Source organism: Gobius niger (genome assembly GCF_951799975.1).
Source record: "Gobius niger genome assembly, chromosome: 12".
In the NCBI taxonomy this organism is placed as follows: Eukaryota; Metazoa; Chordata; class Actinopteri; order Gobiiformes; family Gobiidae; genus Gobius; species Gobius niger.
In genome coordinates, this window is record NC_136863.1 from 30418729 (window position 1) to 30442862 (window position 24134).

A 24134-nucleotide genomic window follows, 5' to 3' on the forward strand; every position below is an offset into this window, starting at 1 on the left:
GCAGATTGATCAGTAGAAGTGAAAAAAACGGCAGTTGTAGCCAGCGCTAGCTAACCGTTAGCATTAGCCTGATGCTAACATGTAGCATCAAGTTAGCATTCTCCGTTATTCATGTATTTATGGGCTGTTGAACCACTTTGCTCCTCCCCATGTCTTTGTATAGTTATTTAGTAGAAAACTATATTCATAATTCAGCGTTTGTTACAGTAGTTGTTGAATAATTAGAGAAAATTTACATTTTTTCAAAATTGTTTTCCCCCTTAACTGTTTTCAAAAATGACCATATATGGGCGATTCCAGAGATGCTTTCTGTATCTGTAGCAATATTAGGAATATTCTGCAGTGTGGCTTTGAATAAACTGCAAAATCTCATGTATATTCCATATTTAGTGGAATCGTCTTGCAGAGTCCTTTAGCTTTTAGCCATCAAACATCGCAAATGATGGAAGATCCTGATGTTTTCTTATTGTTTGTTGTTACTGATGGACATACCTCGCCATACTTTAGTATAGGGTCTAGCTTCACCGTTTCTATTGTTGTAGCGGCAATGAATTACAACCCAATCTCAACAAACTGGAAGGGCCAAATTTAGGCTTCCCTTCGGGGGCCCCGGCTCTCCCCTTTGTAACGCGGTGACCGTTTGCGGCAAAGGTCCCGACGGGGCACATTTGCGGCGCACACGTGTGACTGAGCAACTCACTGGCGATGCGGGGGGTTCACGCCATGATGTCACCGCGGGCCAATCGGAGCGGAGAACCTGGCGGCGCGTTTAAGAAGTGTCAGCTGTCCCGCTCCATCGCGCTGATCTTTGACCTCCGTTTCCATGCGCGAGGCGGGCAGACGGGGGAGCGGGCACAGGCGGAGGACAGGATCACGTCAAGCAGCACAAGCTTTTCATGTCGTGCAGCAGAACCTTTGAAATTCACGAATATGTTCAGGCTGGGATCATGCTACTTTTTTTTACTTATATAAAATATGTTCAAACCAATCCAAGTAGTCCTGGTTAATATAGTAAGCTGAAACCAGGGCACTTCCAGTTACAATGTGCAGATGCTCTTCCTATTAATGTGCTGCTGTTTGGTATTTTTTTTTCTTCTTGCACTATTTTTTTTAACCCCTTAACTCCCACCTGAACCGAGCACTTTTTCTCCAGTTTGGCTTTACCCCAGTCCAAAAGCTTCTGGAAAAAAGGTGGGAAAATAGCGACAGAACGGAGACGAAAACAATGAAGAAGATGTGACAAAAAAGTGAGAAAACCTTGACAAAAAAGTGACGAAAAAATGACAAATATGTGACAAAAAATAACAAAAAAATGACAAAAAATGACAAATAAATGGCAAAAAATGTGACAAAAAATAACAAAAAAATAAAATTAAATGAAAAAAAATGACAGAAAAATGACAGAAAAATTGACAAAAATTGGACAAAAAAATGACAAAAAATTGGGGAAAAAATGACAAAAAAATAACAAAAAATTACAGAAAAATTGCAGAAAAATTGACAAAAATATGACAAAAAATTGACAAAAAATGACAAAAAAGTTACAAAATGAGTTGAATACCCCCCCCCCCCAAAAAAAGATGGAAAAAAATGTGATGACTTGAGGAAAAAATATCCATTTAGATGAGTTTTGTAGATCTTGGCTTTCAAATGAGGCGTTACACTGGCCTACAGGATTTGGGTAAAGCTGAACTGGAGAAAATGCTCTCGGTTCAGGCGGGAGTTAAGAGGTTAAGAACAGCTACACAGCACTTGGTAATACACTTTTCAATCTTAGCACTTCAATAAATGTCACATGGCATTTGGTTTATAAATGTTTTCCACTGTAAAAACATCACGATGCACGTCTGGGATCGGCCCCTGAGTATCGGGATACACATCGCACCGTGACAGAAGTGCATCGTCTCAGCTGCATAATACACGCTGTTTTCAATTCACAGTTCGGTGAAATATTGTCATTATTTTCTATTTTAATATCTTGGCTGACCCTCATTTTGGGGACAGTTATAGCTGCTTTTAAACATGGAGTGAGCTTTGCACGGTGGTCACACTCTCCCATCATCAATAGAAGATCTTGGTGAAAAAAAACGAATGCAACACTGGTTAGGCCTGTCACGATGATTACTATATGGACTTATCATTCAATAAATGACTTATAAACAATATCATTTTTAACTTGATGTTTGTCGTCAGTAGGGCTGGGACTTTTTGTCACTTTTGTCACGATCCGATACGTACCACGATACTCAGGGGCCGATCCGATATGTATTGCGATATAGTAACTAATTGTGATATAAGGGATATGTTTACTTTAAAGGGGCTAGATGCAAGTTTGCCATTTTATACTCACTACTGCCACCTCAGGTAATACATGTAGCTGCAGTTTCTACATTAAGCTCGTGCATGACGGCAATTCGGACCCGAATTAACACCTTTCTGAGTGCAGGATTTTAGAGGCAGTTGTGGTGAACAGGTCTGAGCTCATTCTACACATTAGGACATGGCTGGAACATGTAGAGGGAGGAAAATACATAATTTTAACATTATCAAAGAGGGGGTATTATGCTTTTTTCAGTCACATAGCACCAGTCTATATCACACTACAATGATGAGCAAACCTTCTGTTGGTCTGTAAATGCAGTAAATTAGAAAAACTGCCTTGTATAAAATTGCTCTCTCAAAATGGCTGTAGTGAATGTCTTGAAATAGGCCTCTGTCTCTTCAAGAACCTCTGAGCCTTTCCGACACGCCCCCTCCACACGCTGTCTGTGGCATCAGTGGGGAGGGGGTTCTGCTGAGGAGCAGTGGTTGGTTACTCGGCTGGTGACGAAAGCTCGGAGGCGTCTCCAGGAGGTGGGGGCGTTCCTAGGAGGACTCAGGCAAACCTATCCCTAAAATGGCCGCCATCAGAGTTTTTACAGATTACTCAAAGATATGTGAATGTGCCAAGGCAACACTTCAGGCATGTTTTTAATGAGGGAATGACATAATAACATGATGGAAAGCTTGAAAAAGTCGATTTTGCGTAATACCCCCCCTTTAAACTCCGTATAGTGCCTTTTAAATTGTGTAAAAAGTCATGTGTCTAAAGTTCTAAACCAAATGCCATTTGACATTTACTGAAGTGTGTGTAACCGTTACGGAGGAGGAGTGTGTGGAAAAAAATGCCTCCAAACACAAGTACTAAAAGTATTGCGATACTTGATAAAGTATCGATATTTGGTATTGCATCACAAAGCATTGCGATCCAAGTCCAACTGACTGGATCGTGACTGGATCGTTTGACATTGCAGAAGCTTATTGGAACCAGGCCACAGCGGATGTTCTGTAATCAAAGCTGCAGGCGTAGTAGTGGAAGTATGGAGCACGAGTGATTCATGTTGGGGTTTTTTCTGTTGTTGACCAGATTCAGTGAGCCGGTTCAAATTGTGGACCCTTTTTTTTTTCCTGTGTGCCTTTCCTGTACTTACTGGAATGTCACGTAACGCACTTTTGCTCTGTGTATGCCTGACCCCATCCTCCTCCTCCTCCTCCTCCTCCTCCTCCTCCTCCTCCTCCTCCTCCTCCTCCTCCTCCTCCTCCTCCTCCTCCTCCTGCTGCTGCGTCCGTTGGCGGAGGTTCGCTGGCGGGTGACGTAACCCCCGGGGCTTGTAAACAGTGGCGTTTGTTCCACTCGGCTGCAGCCCTCTCGTTCCCGTGCTGCCTTTTCCCCCGGCGAGCGATGAGTCCGGCCACGTGCTGTTGTCGTAGTTTAGATTCGGCCGCTCAGGTTAATTGGCGCCTGGGCTGATGGCTGGAGTCTGGAGTCGGTCCGAGACGAGTTTAAAAGTGCACTTGAAAGGGGCTTTGTTCTGAACGGGGGGAAGAATGTCTCTGTAGTTAGGTCAGTGTTCAAACACGCGTGGAGAGAAGAGTGGGGCGGTTCAGGCTCTTGGAAAAACAAGAGGAGATCTGGAGACACAGATGGGTCACGTTTATGAATTATTTACAAAAAAAAATCTTACACATGCTCAACCTTTAACTCGCTAAACTAACTGCTTGAGTGGCTGGGTGGAAAAAGCCTTATCTCAATCATCGAGGACTAGAACCTGCCTAAACCCGGGACTACACTGATCCCTAAACTAGCTACACCAGGTTTTCCTTCCTTTATTCATACAGATGTCAATTTCAAACCTTTGCTGCAGATTACGGACAAAACGTAGAATGTGATTAGTAGGGCTGGGACGATCCACTTTTGTCACGATCCGATATTTTGTCCCGTCCCTAGTCATTACGACCTTAAAGCCACACCGCGTAACATTTCACCCAATAAACAAATTGAAATACAAGCGTTTATTTCATGACAGATATTTTACCTCATGAATGTACAAAAAAAAAAAAAACATGTGCTTTTGCTATGAGCGGCTCACCTCTGCCATGACACGACTGAATCTTTACCGGGAGTGGGTACGCCTCCAGCTCGTCGCCATGGAGATGTCGACTAAAGTCAGTAGAAACAGGTTGTTTTCATCCAAATCCATTCTTTGATTTCCCACGGCAAAAAAAATAGACTTATCTGTGTCGAGCTGGTCATTAGGATCATAGATAGAGACGGCATCTCGTCATAGAAGGGGGCGTGGCTTCGCCAAGGGGGAAAATAGAATCTTCAGAGAAAAACAATTTTTCACTCTTTTTAGCCATTTTCTGGTGGAATATCAACTTATTTATCACATAAATAAAGTCCAGAGTAAATCGGGCCCATATGGATATTTTCTCACAGCAGACTGATCAGTAGAAGTGAAAAAACGGCAGTTGTAGCTCGCGCTAGCTAACCGTTAGCATTAGCCCGATGCTTACATGTAGCATCAAGCTAGCATTCTCACTTTTTTTTTTATGTATTTATGGGCTGTTGAACCACTTTGCTCCTCTCCATGTCGTTGTTTCTTTCTTTAGTAGAACACTATTCATAATTTAGCATTTGTTAAAGTAGTTTTTGAATAATTAGAGAAAGTATATATTTTTCTCCAAATTGTTTTCCCCCTTAACTGTTTTCAAACATGACCATATATGGGCGGACGGCATCTAATGCTAATGGTTAGCTAGCGCTTGCTACAACTGCCGTTTTTTCACTTCTACTGATCAATCTGCTGTGAGAAAATATCCATATGGACCCAATTTACACTTCACTTTATTTGTATGTGATAAATATTCCACCGGAAAATGGCTAAAAAGAGTAAAAAAATGTGTTTCCCAAAAGATTCTATTTTCCCCCTCGGTGAAGCCACGCCCCCTTCTATTACGAGATGCCGTCTGTATCTATGTGATGTATTGATGACAACAGTATAGTCCAAAATGTTACGCGGTTTCCCCGTCAAACAAGCATTGCACCTTTCTTTGGCCAGTTTGCTCCTCCCATCTCTCAATAGGTTCCCTCTAGGTACTCTAGCTTCCCTCACCATCCCAAAACAAGCACAGTAGGTTGTCCTCTGTGTAGGTCGGGGCAAATGACCCCGCTCACCTCGCTGGAACTTCAGCTATGAACACTATCCGGGATCTGGGACTAAGCGGCCGCCGTGTCCACCTGAGTGTTTGCGCTGCACTTGAGTTCACCCGGCTGGAATGTTGACTCTGCGAACACTATCTCCCCATCAGCTTTTACGGCCCGGGTTTTGGCCTGTGATTAGGGTCGGATTCAAACAAAGAGCTGCTTTTGAACTGTCTCCGTCGCGGTGCCGTGTTCCAACCTCGGTATGTTTGTCGAAAGCTCAGAAACACGGCGCCCTCCGGGACTCGCCTCGTCCTCCTTTACGAGACTTTTCTTCGACCTGTTTTTGTCGTAATCAGGACCAGCGCGCGCCGTTTTTCGGAAAGTACCAGGCGGACCCATACCATGCGCTTTCTGTAAACGCAGAGGCCCTGGTTTCGATGCTGGGACCCAAAATAAGAGCAGAATGTTTACTTTGTACGCACATGTTTCTGCATGGCTTTATGAACACCACATGCACAAGAGTTTCCCCCGCCGGATCTGCCCGCGCTGCTAGTGCTAGCCCTCGCTCTGTAGCATGGGCTTTTTGTGTTTGATGAGACGAAGTTTAAACCAGGACAAGACCAGAAATAAACCAAGGGCTAAAGCAGGACTGAATCAGGGTTGGACATTGGACTAAACAACAGGAGTAAACAGAGCTGTTTCTTTCTGTTTTTGTATACAAATGCGGGACAGTATGACTTTTCTGGTTGACTTCTTCAAAAAATGAGCCAGTCTTTTTGAACGGCACTTGTACATGAACGGATCTCAACGATTCTTATTGAGCTGTGAATCTGGGACAAATGAGACTATAGAAGGAGTTGACCCAGGAGTACATCTTAAACCAGAACTCCATCGAAGGCTAAAACAAGTCTAAACCTGGACCAAGGCACCAATGACTCCTAAAGCGTACCCGTACTAAAGCAGGACTGTGACGAGGCTTGAACCAGAACTAAACCAGATCTAAAACGAGGGGAGAAGCAGTCTAAAAGGATGCCTTTGCCTTGAAACAAATAGACTTACTTAACATACTTCAGATCTAAGTTCAACCCAGTTCTATTTGGGCGCTTTAGCACCGAAGGAACCATTGGCTGTTCTCGGTACTGTTTCAGTACCAGCCCCTCTTTGACACGCTTTCAAACAGGGGACCTTTTAGAGAGACTGTTCCAGGTCCTGCTCTGGGGGTGATATCTTCAAGTCAAGAACACCTTGCTGATAGAAAACAAGTATGCACTGCTGCTTTAGGAAATTCCCTTGAAATATTCTTTTGAAGCACAATCTTGACTCTAATTTACTGCCAGTTAGACTCGCTCACCTTCATCTTCGATCTAAGACTCTATGAATCTTTCTGCAAGCTTGCGAACTTCCTGTGTGGAAAAGAGGCTCGTATAGCTAACGGTAGCATCAGCTTAGCACGCACAGTTGTTAAGATAGAACTTGATTTCATAAAGCACAATACAGGAGAGCGTGAACCAGGGCTGAACCCGGATGAAAACGGGTAAAACAAACGCACTAGCCAGGACTGAACTTCTCCAGTCTAAACCAAGGCTATGTCAAGACCTGACCCAGGGAGTAAACCAGGTCCGTCGCTGCCCGGAGGACCTCAGTATAGATTTATGAGCAGGATTTTGAGGACATGCCAGCACGCCAGAGACATGTACCTCTGCTGCCGCTGCTGCTGTGCCAGCGAGTGCCAGGAAACATGGCGTATTTAATGAAGCAGATCTGGGAAGTCCGCTATTTTTAGAAGGCACCTTTTTGGTCTGAGGAAACACCACTGAAAACTGTCTAGGATATAAAAAAAGGAAAAAAAAGAAAATCTATACAGGATGAATCTGTAGTTCCTCCCTGAAGCCAGTTTGTGCATACTAATGTGACACTGCAGTCTCGCACCGCTCCAGCTGGGAGAGTCAGGCAAAGAAGACGGCACGACTTCGTAATACGCTATAGAATAGTGTTTGCATCTTAAAGGTACACCTGGAATAGTTTATTGGTTTAAGAAATTTGTTTTCAGTGAGCAGGTTTCAACAATATTGAAAAAACATATGTAAAGGACTTTCATGAGCAAATCTGCAGTAGAATTTAAGGCAAGACACGGCAAGTGAAAACATAGATTTTTTGCTATTTTTTTTTTTTTTAGGTCGACCGATATAGGTTTTTCTTGGCGGGGGGGGGGGGGGGATTTATTGGCCGATGCCGATATGCTTGGCCGATATTTTCGATCGATACACATAAATACTTGGCCAGTCCAGCAGTGGCCGGTTTTATTTTATTACTTTTAGGTGATTCAATCATAGTTTCTGTCCCAGCTTTGATTACTTTCCGTTAGCATTAGCATGCTGCCGTTAGCATTAGCATGCTGCTGCATACTGTTGCTAGCCGTGACATTTTGCGCGGTGTCAATTGAATTCTCCAGGTTATGTGCTTCAAGAAGACGTGCAGCCGGTCTGTATTCACTGAGGTTTAGTGAAACTTGTATTTAAAGCAGTACTAAGTAACGTGTTTACCTTAATAAATCCGTTTCGTAGTCCCTGTGGGTGTAATACAAGTGTTTATGGGATGATTGGAGGGTCTTTCATCTCCCCCTGGTGTCTCTGGACAGAAAACCATGTTTGCAACTTGACTGCCACCGGTCCGGAGAAAGCAATACATACGAATGGAATCACGAAGAAGATGCTAACGGGCAAAGCTAACTGCGGGCTAACGTCACTTTAAACAGCATTTACAGCCAAGTTTGAGTGAAAAAATATATTTCCATTGGATAATTGGATGCACAGTAACCCTCTCTCCCTTCGCCTTTTCTGTCAGCGTAGTATTTACTCCCCAAGAGGGGGGGGGGGGGGGGGGGGGGGGTTTGAAGTGGTGTTTTTGTCTGTTTTAGCATAAATAAAATGAGATGGAAGATGGAAAACCTTATTTATTGTGACTTTTGATCTGGCGCTCGTGAAGGGAACAGCTCAAACCCGATCTCGGACCCAAACCTACTCAAAAACGGCATAAATGGACTTGATTCGAGCACATTTTCAAGTGTCCATGTTGAGATTTTTTGCTAGTTTTCTCCCCTAACATCTTAGTTTTAATGTCAAAGGATAAAACAAACCCTTTGCGATGCTTCTTTAATGATGTTTTCCCATGCGTATTCATTCACAAATATTGACACTTTTGGTATCGAAAGATGACACTGTAATCCAAATATGGTCGTATTTATTTCACTTTTGGAACAATATCTCCACTTTAGTAGCTTCTACCGACTCCGAACTTTCCCGTGTCAGACTTGGAATATTTGGAAGGTGTTTTGGAAGGAGTTTTTTTTGAGTATCTAATTTCTGCCTGATTTATGGAACTTTAAAACGCAAAATAAACAAGGCGAAATTGGAGTTTTCACAGATTTTATTCATGCATTTAAACTTGGCTCTATCATATAGATTCATCGCTGATTGGCAATTTTGGACATTTTCACACAAAAAATCAATATCCCCCTATTCACCTGCAGCATCTTGCCTTAAAGCATCCATATTTCTCCTGATCTATCTGTACAACGTTTACAAATCTTCTTCAGGCTTCAATCTTTTGCATTTGAAGCCTTTGAAATATCGCGTTTGGGCATTAGAACGGCATTGAGCGGCTTCTCGTTCGAGTGTCTGCTTTCCCGTGCCTCTTGTCAATCACCCTTTCCCTATGAGACGATTTGACTAGACAAAACCTTTTCATTTGCGTGGTCCAAGCCCGCCCTCCTTTCTCACACGGGTATCGGGTTGTCAGGAAAAACAACCCCGATATTCGACAGTACAGTTAAAATGTCAGCTCAAAGCGAGCGTTTTCCCTGCATGTGCCAGCCAGCCAAGCCAGACAGACAGTTGGGAAATCATTCATTATTTTCCGCACGGCGAGAATGGGGGGGGGTGGGTGGGCGGGGATGTTTGTCTGCGAGCTCCGAGCCGCTGGCCAATGGGAGGCGGGCGGCGAGCAGGGGGCGGGTCCTAATCCCGATGACTGACATGTTATTGAGTCTGGAGCCGAGACGGTAAACAAGTCTCTCTCTCTCTCTCCCCTGTGCTGTGTGATTGTGTGCGTGTGTGTGGGGGGGGGCAAGCAAGCAAGAGCAGGGAGGGGGGGGGGGGGGGGGTCACCGGGAGGGCGGGGGTGACGGTAACCATGGTGATTAAGCACTGCTTTTTCACTGGTAGGGAGCATAGTTAATTGTTAAGGGGGAAACGGCAACAGTTGTGCAGAGTTCCAGTAAAAGCCAATGCAGAATAAACATTTAAAATGACTTGTTTTTTCTTCCTGCAATTGCTTAGGGTGCATGGGACACACTGGATATTTAGTTTTTTGCTAGATCATAGTTAACACAATTACATCGAGGACTTATTTTATACCCCGTTTTCATTAGTTTGACATTTTTGTGGTGATTGTTGTTTCACTTCCTGACTGGACACTGACAGGAAGTGACATACTTAGAGGTAAACATCATAGAAATCACAGAAACGTTCCATCCCCAATTTCTATGATAAGTGTGCCTTCTTTATCATCAAAATAGATATTTACAAAAGTATTAAAGGGGGGGTATTATGCAAAATCGACTTTTTCAAGCTTTCCATCATGTTATTATGTCATTCCCTCATTAAAAACATGCCTGAAGTGTTGCCTTGGCACATTCACGTGTTTTTGAGTAATCTGTAAAAACTCTGATGGCGGCCATTTTAGGGATAGGTTTGCCTGAGTCCTCCTAGGAACGCCCCCACCTCCTGGAGACGCCTCCGAGCTTTCGTCACCAGCCGCGTAACATCATCGTAGTGTGATATAGACTGGTGCTATGTGACTGAAAAAAGCATAACACCCCCTCTTTAAAACGTCATATTTGCTTTAATATTACTTCAAGTGCTGCCGTTATTTTGAGATTCAACAACAATTAGTGTTGACGCTTTACATAGAAGCTTGTGCTCAAACAGTTTGGGAAAAACTCAACATTATATTTTGTCTTAGGGAACTATTAGTTACCTGTACCTGTACCTAGTTATTATGATTTAGAACCATAAACATGTGTTCTGAGTTATGTCACACCCCAGACCTAAACAAGACATCACCTTTCTTAACCAAAATACTTTTTCTTTTAAAGGGACTATACGGAGTTTAAAAATGTTTTCCTCCAGCCATGTCCTAATGCATAGAATAACCCCGACCTGTTCACCACAACTGCCTCTAAAATCCTGCACTGTCACTTAAACAGGTGTTACTTTGGGTCCGAAGTGCCGTCATGCACGAGCTTATTATAGAAGGTGCAGTTAAACGTATGACCTGAGATGGCAGTAGTGAGTATAAAATAGCCATCTTGCATCTAGTCCCTTTTTAAAGGAGAAACAGCAAAGTTTTCATGGTTTTGTTTGATCACACTTGACTATAAATTCACTCTTAACAGATGCTGAAAATGACCAAATCACAAAGAGCGCCGTTATCGAAACCAAGCATCCCGTCCTGCGTGGGGTCTTGTGTTTAAAAGCGTCTTCCGATGTCTCTTGTGCAGCGAGAGGCCTCAGAAGCACTTGGTTTTATTCAATCATGCCCGGTAATGCGTTCCCCTCTCCTCCAGACACGGACACTTGAAAAGACCCGCGCTCGGCCTCGCACCACTCGGGCAAAAAAAACAGCGAGTGAAACGTAGCCTTCTTGTTATCTGCACATGCCCGCTTTAAAGAGGGCCGAGTAATGCGCACTTGAGAGATCACAAGTCTCGCGGCCGTGTGCGCTCCGCGGGTCTCAGAGGATTGGAATTTTTTTTGGTGCGTGTACTGCGAGTGTGAAAAACTGAAGCAGCGCTAAAGATGGACAACAGAGCCAGGGACTAAAGTACGGTCTGAAGCAGGGCTACGTGAGGACTAAGGACAAGAGGGAATTTACAAAACCAGGACTGAAGCAGGATTCAATTAGGCCGAAACCATCAAGCAATCCATTGATAGTTTTCTAGAATCGACTATTACAAGAATCACATCTATAATATTAATTGTAATGTAAGTTGTTTGTAAACTACTAGAACGTTTTACACAATCTTTATTCTTGAAAGCATTATTTATAATTCACGTTTTATCATTTCAATTTATGTCTCTGTAATGTTCACCCTGTGTCAGCGAGGGTTTCCTCCGGTTTCCCCTACCACTAAAACATGTACAATAGGTTCCCCTCTGGGGCCAGGACTCCCCTGAAAGAAAGATTCTTTATCTCAGTGGGACTTTCCTGGTGTAAAGGTCAAATAAAAAGTAAACAAAAAAACAACTCCTGCTGGCAACTTATGAAAAACCTCACTTTCAATTTTGATTTACAGCGTGGTTTGCAGCTTCCGCGCTCACTCTGAGGGCAGAACTGATAGAATGTTGGATTATGGATCGACTTTTTCAAGCTTTCCATCATGTTATTATGTCATTCCCTCATTAAAAACATGCCTGAAGTGTTGCCTTGGCACATTCACATGTTTTTGAGTAATCTGTAAAAACTCTGATGGCGGCCATTTTAGGGATAGGTTTGCCTGAGTCCTCCTAGGAACGCCCCCAACTCCTGGAGACGCCTCCGAGCTTTCGTCACCAGCTGAGTAACCAACCACTGCTCCTCAGCAGAACCCCCTCCCCACTGATGCCACAGACAGCGTGTGGAGGGGGCGTGTCGGGAAGGGTCAGAGGTTCTTAAAGAGACAGAGGCCTATTTCAAGACATTCACTGCAGCCATTTTGAGAGAGCAATTTTATACAAGGCAGTTATTCTAATTTACTGCATTTACAGACCAACAGAAGGTTTGGTCATCATTGTAGTGTGATATAGACTGGTGCTATGTGATTGAAAAAAGCAGAATACCCCCTCTTTAAGAATGTGGATGACAGTTTTAGGTCTGACATAGCTGTATCCAGGAAGTGCAGAACAAAACCGATGCTGTAGAAGAAGAAACAGCTAAATATAACAGCTTTGCCCGAGGATTAATCAAAAAACTGAACGTAATGAAATACGACTAGGTCTGTCTTTGATGAGGGAACGTTATAGGGTTCGGGAAAATCCACAGTTGCCATGGAGATCCGCCATGTTTGCAGCCGTTAGCATAAATTTTCCATAACTAACATTAGCTAAAAAACAGTATAAAAAGAAGAAGAAGAAGAAGAAGAAACTTTATTTATATAGCACCTCTCACAGATAAAATCACAAAGTGCTTCACAGAGAGTCACAGAAAACATTACAGAATTTACATAGGAACAATCACAGCATTGTCAACTAAAAGCTCGTCTAAAAAGCAACGTCTTCAGCTCCTTTTTGAAGGAATCAACAGAGTCGGCTGTACGCAGCGACAAAGGAAGGTCATTCCACAATTTAGGAGCAACGGCTTCAAAGGACAGATCACCTCTGGTTTTAAAGCGGGTTCTTGGGACAGTGAGGAGGTTCTGGCCCGAGGACCTAAGGGTGCGACCCGAGGAGTAAGGGCACAGCAGGTCAGATACATATCTGGGAGCCTGACCATGCAGCGCTCTAAAAGTCAAAACTAAAATTTTAAATTCAATTCGAAATTTGACGGGGAGCCAGTGCAACGAGGATAAAATGGGAGTAATGTGTGACCGTCTGCTAGTTCCTGTTAAAAGCCGCGCTGCAGCATTTTGAACCATTTGAAGACGATTCAAAGCAGGTTTGTTAAAACAAGTAAAAAGGGAGTTACAATAATCTAAACGAGACGAGATAAAAGCATGAATCAACAATTCTAGATCAGAGTTGGATAAAATTGGTCTCAACTTGGCAATGTTTCTCAAATGGAAGAAACAGTTTTTCACCAGGTGCCTCGAGTGGCTGTCAAGAGACAAAGACTGGTCAAACCAAACACCAAGATTTCTGATGCTCGACTGAACCGAGGAGCCCAGAGAACCAAGGTGGTTTACAATTAAGGGGATTTTCTGCTCTGGAGCAATAATCAAAGTCTCCGTCTTTTCAGAATTCAGCTGAAGGCAGTTTTCATGAAGCCACGACTTTACACTTGAAAGACAATCCATTAACTCTGACAGTCTGTGCATCTCTGACTCCTTAAAGGAAAAGTACAGTTGAATATCATCAGCGTAGAGGTGATAAGACACATTTTTAAAACGGCTGATGATTTTTCCAAGAGGGCTAATGTACAACAAAAACAAAATTGGCCCCAAGACGGATCCCTGAGGAACACCATGCAGCAAAGGACTGGCATCAGACATAATGTTATTTATACATACAGAGAATGTCCTATTGGCCAAATAGGACGTCAGCCACTTCAGGACTGTCCCAGATATACCAAAGTCAGTGAGTCTTTGTAGCAACAATTTATGGTCGACAGTATCAAAAGCTGCAGACAAATCAAGCAGGATCAAAACTGAATACTGGCCAGAGTCAGCAGCCATCCGGATGTCACTAGAAACTTTTAGTAAGGCAGTCTCAGTAGAGTGCATCTTACGGAAGCCCGATTGAAATTGGTCAAACATTTCTTCATTATAAAGAAAAGCAGTCAGCTGTTCTGCTACCACCTTTTCCACAACTTTGGAGAGAAAGGGTAATTTCGATATGGGCCTATAATTGCCAGGCACAGCTGGGTCCAAGTTGGGTTTTTTTAAAATGGGGCTTATCGCTGCCTGTTTAAAAAAGTTTGGAACAGACCCAGACACAAGAGACACATTGATCAGTTTAACAATATGAGGAGCAACAGTATCAATAGCTTTATAAAGCAAAGTTGTGGGTATGACGTCAAAAGGACAGGAAGAGGGTTTCATTCTTTTCAGTAACATCAGAACATCCTCTAATGTCACAGTAGAAAACACAGACCAAGAGCAAGCAGGAGAAAGAACTACATCAGCAGTGTTTACGTCAGGTGGATTCACATTTGCCCTGATCTCATCCACTTTGTTTACAAAGTATTTCAAAAACCTGTTACAGTCATCAGTTGAGAAGACAGTCACCAAAGGAGACGAAGGCGAGACGATTTTATGAATTGTGTCAAAAACAACCTTTGGGTTTCTCTTGTTCATGTTCACAAGATTTGCAAAATAAGTAGACCTTGCTTGTTTTATCATTTCATTAAGAGATACAATCAACTCTTTTAAATGTAGCCTGTGCACCTCCAATTTGGTAGATTTCCATAGGCGCTCTACCTTACGACAAGATCGCCTGGAAGACGCAATTTCATCATTTAGCCAAGGCTGTACATTTTTAGAGGAGACTACTTTGAGCTTCACAGGTGCCACTATGTTTAGCACAGATTCACAATGGTCATTGAAGGAATTAATATAACAATCTGCGTCATTGACTCCCTCAAGACATGGATCGAACAATCTACAAAAATTGTCAACAGCAGGTTGGTTTAAAATGCGTGATTTGCGAGCTACATTTTGAGTGCAGTTGTCCACTTTGACAGAAACATTGAAATACACACAGCAATGGTCGGACACAAGGATGTCCACCACATCCACACAGTCTATGTCCAGACCAAAAGAAAAAACTAGATCCAAGGTGTGGCCTTTTTTATGAGTTGGGCCAGAAACATGTTGTTTTAGATTAAATGAGTCAGTGAGTGTTAAAAACTCCGTTGCAACTGAACAAGAAGAGTCATTAATGTGGAAGTTAAAATCCCCAACAATCAACACTCTGTCAAGTTTAATAATCAATGCTAAAAAGTCGGAAAACTCATTGAAAAACTCACGCGCAGGACCAGGAGGTCGATAGATCAAAGCACAATAGAAAGCATCAGTGTTTCCAACCTTAGTCATCTGAAGCTCAAATGAGTTGAATGGCTCCGGCTTCATTTGTCTGCACGGAAAGCAGTTCTTGTGAAGAAGCGCAAGTCCTCCTCCACGCCGAGCGATCCGCGGAGTCCCAAAAGCAGAACAGTTTGGGGGACACAGCTCGTTTAGATGAGTAAAATCTTGTTCTCTCTGCCAAGTCTCAGTCAAGGCCATGAAATCAAGGTGCTTATTCGAAAATAAGTCACTCAGGAAGAATGCTTTGTTCGCTATGGAGCGTGCATTTAGAAGAGCAAAATGCATCCGCTGCGCACGCTCGCCTAGAGGTGCGCGCAGACCCGGGTGGCACCTGGGCGCAGCCCGCGCTGTATGCTCCACAGAAACAGCTCGTAGCACACGCTCGCGCGGGTGAAAAAGCCGGGCCTGTCGCGTCGGGAAGGACCGATCAGATGACAGTAGTAGTGCAGAGGCAGTAGCCGGTGATGCGCAGGATGGGTTCCAGTCCGAACCATGGACGGGAATCTGCCGTAAGCAGCGCCGATCAGAGACGGATCCGGATCCAGCGACCCAATACGAAAGCCCCCTCAGTTTCCTCCGCCTGGATTGTACGCCAGCCCGCGACCCTCTCTTCCTTCTCCTGGCACGACGCTTCGCTACATGCATGTACTCAGGTGACGACACAGCACATTCGAAAGGTGGAGGGAAAAACTCCTCATACCTAGCCCATGTCACGCATACTTTTTTCATGTGTTTGTCAATGCCAAAAAGCGCTTGGCGATCGTAGCGGATGACAGCCGTGACACAGTTTTTAGATGACAAGCTGGATATAACAAAATATAACGTGATCCAAACAAGTAACCAACTAAGCGGAGAGGCAGCAGACGCAAAGCCGGACAGTGGCGCCATCTTGCCACTTGCCATTAGTTTTACCCAAAAGTGGAGCCGTGGAACAACTCCATTAGCTGCTGAGTTGCTACTGGGAAATACATCTAACTCACTGTGGTGTCCAATAACTCCAGTGTTTTAGCTTTTAAAATCTGCATTAGTTTATAATTGCTGCTAATCTCATGATGCTTAGGGATTTGACATCACATTCCACGGTTTTAAAACTCAAAAACTGTGATTTTGTAAGATAAGTCCACTTGCCAGGTCCTAAGGCTAAAACCAGTTCGGAAACGGACTCTCTCGTCTTCCTCTAATTCCAGCATCTTTTCCCAACCTAGTCTTGATCAGTGCTAGTGCAGGCCCCCCGGTTCAAGCTCAGTGTCTGGATTCTGTAGCTTTCAAATGAGGAATGACCTGTTCACATTATGGTCAAACGTGTCGCTTGTGGTTAAAATGTTTTCAAAATTTGGACTAAGGCAGAACCTTCACATGGATCAAAACCAGGACTGAAGCTGGACTTAACCTGGGCTATATGTGGACAAGGCTAGGTCAATAAAACTTCAGCAAAACCCAGGACCTTGCACTGGCCGGGGATTAAACTAGGTCAAAAAACAATCTAAACCATGGGAAATACACTTCCAAGCATTCTCTCCCTGACTTTATTTACATTCCCGTGCTAGCCTCTTTAGCGCTCGTCGCTCCTCTGAATTGCATTGTCTCAGAGCTAGCGGGCCGTTAGCAGCTAACGCTAACGTGGCGGCGTGCGCTGGGGTTTCAGCGCCGGGGCTGAAGTTGTTGTTGTGTATTTGTAGCGGAACGAGGGATTAACATTCTTTGCTTTGAGGCGTCTGTGGCCCGGAACATTCTGTGGATTCCTCCCATAGTGTGAAAGATGGAGAGATAGAAGGACAGAAGGATGGAGAGACAGAAGGAGGAAGACTGGGCCTGCAGGGATTGGCAATGCTGAGGAAATTTTTGATAGGAAATGGCAACTGCTAAAAGAGTTGTTTCTTTCACGTTTTGACACGTTTGGTGATACACATCAGGCATGAATTCCGTCAATTATAGCGTGGATTTAATGATTTATTCATGCATTATAGTGTTACCAAAGGTTCAAATGCAGTTGTATAGAACATGAAGCCGATATATAAAGTGTCTGGTGACTTTACATTGGGTTCTTGGCACAACAAGCTAAACTGGGACACTAAGAGCCTCTTGAAATAGATTGCACCTCAATGGGAGAGACGCGGTTTTGGAAAGAAATCTCCCAAAATGTTCCCTGATCATTGGATTCACAAACACATTCATCTCACGGCGGAATGTCCTTTCATCATTTTGAATATGGTCTCCACTTTTGGACACCTTTTATGAGACTGAGTCATGTGACCTTAGAGAGAAGACTTTGAATTTTATGACCGTTTTTTGTTTATTGTGGATAGGTCCAGCATTTGCATAGGTAGGAATCATGCACAAAGTCCAATTTGAGCATAATAATCCAAATTTTAGTTGTTTTGACTAGCTAAGAAGTTGTTGGGCATTTGTCCTAGATTATTTCACTTGTTCTGAGATGTTTCTGACTCGTTTCAATACATTTCGTCCTTATTTCAGGTCATTTTCTTTGCCAATGGGGTAAGAAAATTGGTCTTGAATCTCATTGGCAATTTTACTTTCTTATTTCAAGCGAGATTTACCGTAGAACTGGTCTGAAATGTCCTCAAACAAGCAAAGTAAACTAGGTCCGATCAGGAAAAGTGTCTAAATGAGTGAAAACCGCTCAAAACAAGAAACATTTCCTCAATTCAAGTCATTTAAGCCAATGCTTGATGTTCACTTTTTGCAGTGATATACATCAATTTCATACAGATTTAAGATCAGATTTTGCTCTTTGACTGGTTGTCTACAAATAAAATTGCACGTCTGTTGATCATTTCTTTATTTCATACACCAGAAATCCTAAAAACTACGAATCAAGCCACATTCATTGTGAGTTATGAGAACAATCTACAAACGTATTAAGATGACACGCACTTTTTGTTGTTGAAATATCATCTTGGCTCATAACTGTCCACGGTGAACTTTGTCTTAATCCCACAGTCGAGTTACTCATCTAAAAATAGTCAATCATAACCTTCTCCCCAGAGTTGTTTGATCACTCTTTCTCTCTTCCTCTCCTTTTTCTCTATTATCATCCCTCTCTTCCCCCTTCTATCTCTCCGCTGGCACCGGGACGCATGTTTGGAATGTCTATCCATTGAGGAATCTGTTAAAACCATGCGGAAGAGAAAGAGACAGAGAGAGGAGAGAGACGGGGAGGAGGGGGGGGGGGCTGGTCATATGGAGGAGCCGTACAGTTTGTGTTGGCTGCCCCCTTTTGGTCACATTCCAACACTCTCACACAGTGTCGGGTTTCAGCCAGACTCCAGCTGCTGCATGAGTAATGCGTGCGCGCCGATGCCGTGATGTTTAGCGTAATCCTACTAACTTAGAACTATCAAGCGGAATCAGCGGAATATACCGTAAGCGGAATTGCAAAATCTAGAAGTGGGGGGGGGGGAGAAAATGGAAGAAAGCGTGAGGCAAGAGAACCCGTGCTTCAATTTCAAGTGTTTTATTTTCACATTTCAAGTGTTGTTTTTCTTGCATTAGGCGGACAAGTTGAAGGGCCTATCCCAGATTTGACGATGGAGAAGGGAGTGGCAAAATGTGAAATTGTTTCTTTGTGGACCAAACTCATCCGCAGTGTTAATTTTGACAACATATTTTAATTTAGTTTTAGTTTTAGTAGTGCAAGTCAATTTAGTCGACTAAATTTAAGACGAATTTAGTCGACTTTGCATTGATAGTATTCATTATAATCATATTTAATCTGGTTCCTCTGCTTCATGGAGCTGCTCCACATGAACAAAGCTCAGAGCTGATCCTTTGGCAGAGAATTTACATATGAGGCTCTTTCAGACGGTCAATAGAAGTTTGGATGATTTTAGTCTCTCCCTTTCATTTTTATTTTTTGTGTTCGTGTGACATCTCAACTTTCTAAAGAGTCTATTTAATCTCTTAACCCCACCTGGACCGGGCAGTTTAGAGTTAGCCAAATCTAAAAGCTTCTTGAAAAAAAGCCTCAAAATAGCGACAAAAATGGGGATGAAAATGCAACAAACGACTGACAACAAAGCAACCAAAGAGTAGCAGAAAAGTAACAAATATGCAACAAAAAATGCCGCAAAAGAGAAACATAAAAGTGTCGGGGGGGGGAAAAAAGCAATTCCAAGAAATGTCAAAAAAGTGACTACAATGGCACAGTGGCAACAATGCAAGGAAAAAGGTGAATTTTGTAGGTCTTAGCTTTCAAATGTGGCTGTAACCTTTTAGATTTGGTTACAGCTGAATTGGAGAAAATGCACTTGGTCAAGGGGGGGGGTTAAGAGTTTAAATTGTGGTGGTGGGCAAGTGAAAAATCCTTTGTGGTAACTACGGTAATGTTTTTGTCTTGCTTTTTGGCTGATATCTTTGTCGTTACGTGAAACGAAAACTGTCTCGAAGTTCACTGAGTTCACTGAGATCCAATTATATCCTCTGAAAGGTGTTCAAAAGTGGTGACAGTATTCAAAAACATAATGTTGGCCAGTAGAAAGTACTTTCTGCTGAAAAAAAAAATGCGGCCGGTTTGCGAATCTAATCAGTCTTTTGTTAAACTGTATCGCAATACGTATCTGATCGGCCCCCGAGTACTGATCGGCTCGTGACAAAAGTGTATCGTCCCAGCCCTGGCATGAATGAGTGAGTGTACATCCATGACAAGGTACTGGAAATAAATTACATAGAAAGGCCCAACAGGGATTGGAGATGAGAATTGGTACTAGGTATAAAGTGTGTATGGCATCAGCAGTAGAACTATCAGCAGTAGTGGTAGTAATAAAAGTAGAAAAATGTGTATCTGTAATTAAAATACAATAGTAGTAGTAGTAGTAATAAAAGTGCCAGTAGCTTAATGCTCCTCAGGGAAACATGTCTTGAATTTGTAACAAAGAGTTAGCAGTCAACAGTAAACACCTATTGTCTCATTCAGCACCAAAAACAGTCCTTGAATGTGTCTGGATTTACAGGTTTCCTCTGTATCCCACAATGCTCTTTGTCAGTGCATTTTCACATGAGAAAGTCTGCAATGTCAAACCTTTTGACCCCAGAAAAATATGTATCAAATGAAACAACAATGCTTACTTCTTGATACAAAATATGTATATTTTATCAACATTATATTTACAGTAGCTCATACAATAATACAATTAGTACGACAGTGTGTGGTGTAAGTAAAAAAATGAGAGACCAATATCCAGCTCCCAATGCCCCGTTGGCCGAGCTTAGTTCTGGTGTATTCCTGGTTCAGTCCTGGTTGGTTTGATTCTGAGATCAAGCATTTCCAGAGTGAACAAAAGCGGTCCTAGAATTGACCCCTGGGGAACCCCCCACAGGGTCACGGCCATTTGGTCTGAGACATAGCTACTATTTTCAGCGGAATGCCCTACCCTGTCCACAATTTGGGACTTGAACCCTTTGAGAGCAGTAACACAGACGATATATTTTAATGTGTTTGGGTTTGCCGCCCACATGGATTATTGCTGTCATGAAACACAAAAGTCTCTTTAAGTCATTAAATGTGTTATTAGCCATGATCCCAACTCTTACACGTATAAGAAGGGAGTGCCTTCCAAACATCTGCTTCTTCCATGGCTCTGAATTCCCCTGTTCCTTCTTCTCGATACAGTTCACTGACTTCCCTGAACATTAGAAACACATGCTAGTGATGTGGTGCTGTCATTCTGTCTGATCGCGTCACGGCCCGGAGGCTGTTATCTGCTGTAGATGTACCTTTTTTGTGCTGTCAACTTTGCAGATGATTTGGTGGTAACTGAGAGGTGGATTTGTCATGTCTTGTTCAGTTATGCCAAGAGCAGTGGTTGTAGTTTTGAAGAGGAAGCTCAGGCTATAGCTTTTTAAGTACAACCTTCAAAAAATACAATGACAATGCTATTATATGTAATTTGTCCCATATTTAGTTTCTAAATGTTTATGTATACTGACGGCTGTTTCTCTGTGCTTCCCAGTGTGCCCGGAGCACTGCAAACAGGCGTGCACGGACCGAGGGGAGTGTTGCCACAGCCAGTGCCTGGGCAGCTGCTCGGAGCCCAACAACGACCGCGCCTGCACCACCTGCCTGCACTACCAGCACGAGGGCCGCTGCGTGCCCCAGTGCCCCCCGCACACCTACATGTTCGAGGGCTGGAGGTGCATCACGCTGGATCAGTGTGCCCAAGCGCATATGCCCGGAGACCCCCACAATGTCATCCACGACGGGGAGTGCATGTCCGACTGCCCGTCTGGCTTCACCCGCAACGACTCCAACAGGTCAGTGCACTTTAGGAACGGCTATTGTGCGAAACATCGTGATTTTGTGATGCTACGTAGTTTTCTCGCTCAGCATCTTTTTTGTCAGAGTAGCAGGATGGAGAAATCCAAGAAATATTGACGTGTTTTGTATCCACATGTACTGCGAAAGGCAACTGAGATGACACCTATACATACAGTAGCTTATTCAAAAACTAAACAAGATATCCAAAATCCCCAAATTCCTTGTAACTAATCATTAAACCAAATAAAACCATAGATTTAAACCTGGTTCAGTCCTTCATTTATATCTCATCACTGAAAATAAAAGCTTTTACCTTTGTTTTAAAGGTGCATTCTGCAACTTTTTGTGTGGGGGAAAAAAAAAAGGTTGATATTTGTGCGTACTTGACCTTGTAGTGACCCGGTGGCTGTGTGAGTGGTCAGCATGGGCGGCTTTCCTTTCGATCGCAGTGGCTTCTACAACGCTCCAGGATCAACTGTTTTGCAGGGTTTCTGATGAGAGGGTCCGTCAGCAGTGAAAACCTTCTAAACAATTGATCCTGGAGTGTTGTAGAGGCCACTGCGATGGAAAGTAAAGGTGCCGTGTTGACCTCTCGTACAGCCACTGGGTCTCTACAAGGTCAAATAAGCACAAACATCAACTTGTTTTTTCACATAAAAAGTTGCATAATGCACCTTTAAAGGAATAGGCCACTGTTTTTACATACTGAGATATGCTCTTACCTGAGCTTTGACAAGTTCTTCAGGACCTGTCTGATCTTCCTTCCCCCGTGCCTTCAGTCACGTAAACACAGCGCAGACGGCGTTAGCATTTAGCCTCTCCCTCTCTCCACTATAGCTCCAAAACAGGTCAAGATAGAAGCTACCAAGCTCTTCCACAATTTCCCTATTTAAATATGGTTACGTGAAGTGTTCCACTACAAAGTATGATTACACAAAATTAAACAATGTGGATTTTTTAAGCGGATAAAAGGGGGAACTATATTGTAAGGCGTAATAATACCAGGAGTAATTTGGCATCCGCACAGTAAAGTGAAGATTACTGCGCGGATTTCGAACTACTCCTGGTATTATTACGCCTTACAAGAACTCGTCAAAGCTAAGGTAAGAACATATCTCAGTATGTAAAAACGGTGGCCTCTTCCTTTAAATGGGAAATTGTCACATTTATACAACGCTTTTCCACCTACATTAGACACTCAAAGCTCTTTACATCAAGGGACCGCTCAACCATTCACACACCAGTGTCAGACGCTGTTGGCAAGGTGGGTGAATTGCCCAGGGACACCGTGTGCATGTGTGGGGCTCGAACTGCCGACACTCCGGTCACAAGAGAACAGAAAACTTGCTCTACATTATTCCCATATCTGTGTTCCCTATTGACCCGCAGTGTCTGGCCTTAAATTAGCCTCTGCAAAGTGCCCGTGCGCTCCCAGGGGTCTCCGTCTCTTCTGTATGACTTGTTTTCCTCCCTGTACTCCTTTGACTCCTGCTTTTGTGCTGCTCAAAGAACAAACTGTTCTGGCTGATAGCGATGCATGACTATTGTAACCATGTCATTTTCTAGCGCAGAGTTACAGTAAACACCAGATCTTGTTTTGTAAATGCATCCTTTATTACATTTAGCCCCGTTCCACCGGCTCGTGTTACTGCATCGATGAACAGATGAGGCCATGTATTACGTTTTTGAATTTTTACTTCAAAAGCATTTTACAGCAAGAGCCCAGGGGTCAACTCCGGCGCTCCACCGGCTCCTCGAGCTGATTTTGACATATTTAACACTACGCTGTTAAGATTTTTGTCCTGTAAGCATTATCTAGTGTAGTGTGAAAGGAGGATGCTCTTCAAAGTGTCAGAGCCCGGGAGGTGAACTCAGGACGTGGGGAGTTTAAGTGCGCTGCATGTGTTCCCCTTAACCACTGGGTCATTGAAGAGCATGTTAAAGGGAGGGAGTGTGGAAAGGAAACAATATACCTGGAGTTGTTTATCGAGCTACTTGTGCGTGTTTCATCATCATTTTAGTCAAAGTGATGTTTTTTGCTGATTAAAAGAAGTTGTTTATGAGACTAAAACTGTGAATGTTTGTCGACTAAAATATAGCTAAATAAAAATGAAAAGACTAAAAATGACTAAAATCATAAAAACGTCTGATGACAGTTTGAAAGAGCCTCATATAAATCCAATTATAACCAATATTATAAATGCAAAGTTGACTAAATTCATTAAAGATTTAGTTAACTAAATGTACAATGCAATTATAGTCGACTAAAACTAATTAGACTGAAATTGGAGAACTATAAGACTAAATCTTGACTAAAACTATAGGTTAAGGTGCTTTTTTTGTCATTATACAACAACCCATCCTTCGACGCTGCTGAGCCAGGCTGATGGTCAGAAACGCCTGGCTGGAGGATTCACCTATTGTACATGTTTTTAGTGGTTCAAATCTGGAAGTGAAACTGGAGACTTCATAGATCAATATTGTATCTTCCAACCAGCAATGTGTTTACGATAGTGTGTTTGAGATCATTACCAAAAGTAAGCAAAAAAGCAGAATAACACGTCTTTAAAGCCACACCGCGTAACATTTCACCCAATGCATAGAAGCATAGTGAA

At 43.0% G+C, this 24134-nt stretch overlaps 1 protein-coding gene across 1 annotated transcript in view; it reads left to right on the forward strand.

Annotated features, from left to right (window-relative positions):
- The window catches only part of igf1ra (insulin-like growth factor 1a receptor), a 125899-nt gene that overhangs the window by 62399 nt on the left and 39366 nt on the right, over positions 1-24134 (forward strand). Inside the window, exon 3 of the mRNA XM_079567383.1 lies at positions 21215-21515. Coding sequence (XP_079423509.1) covers positions 21215-21515 — 301 coding nt within the window. The remainder of the gene's footprint in view (positions 1-21214; positions 21516-24134) is intronic.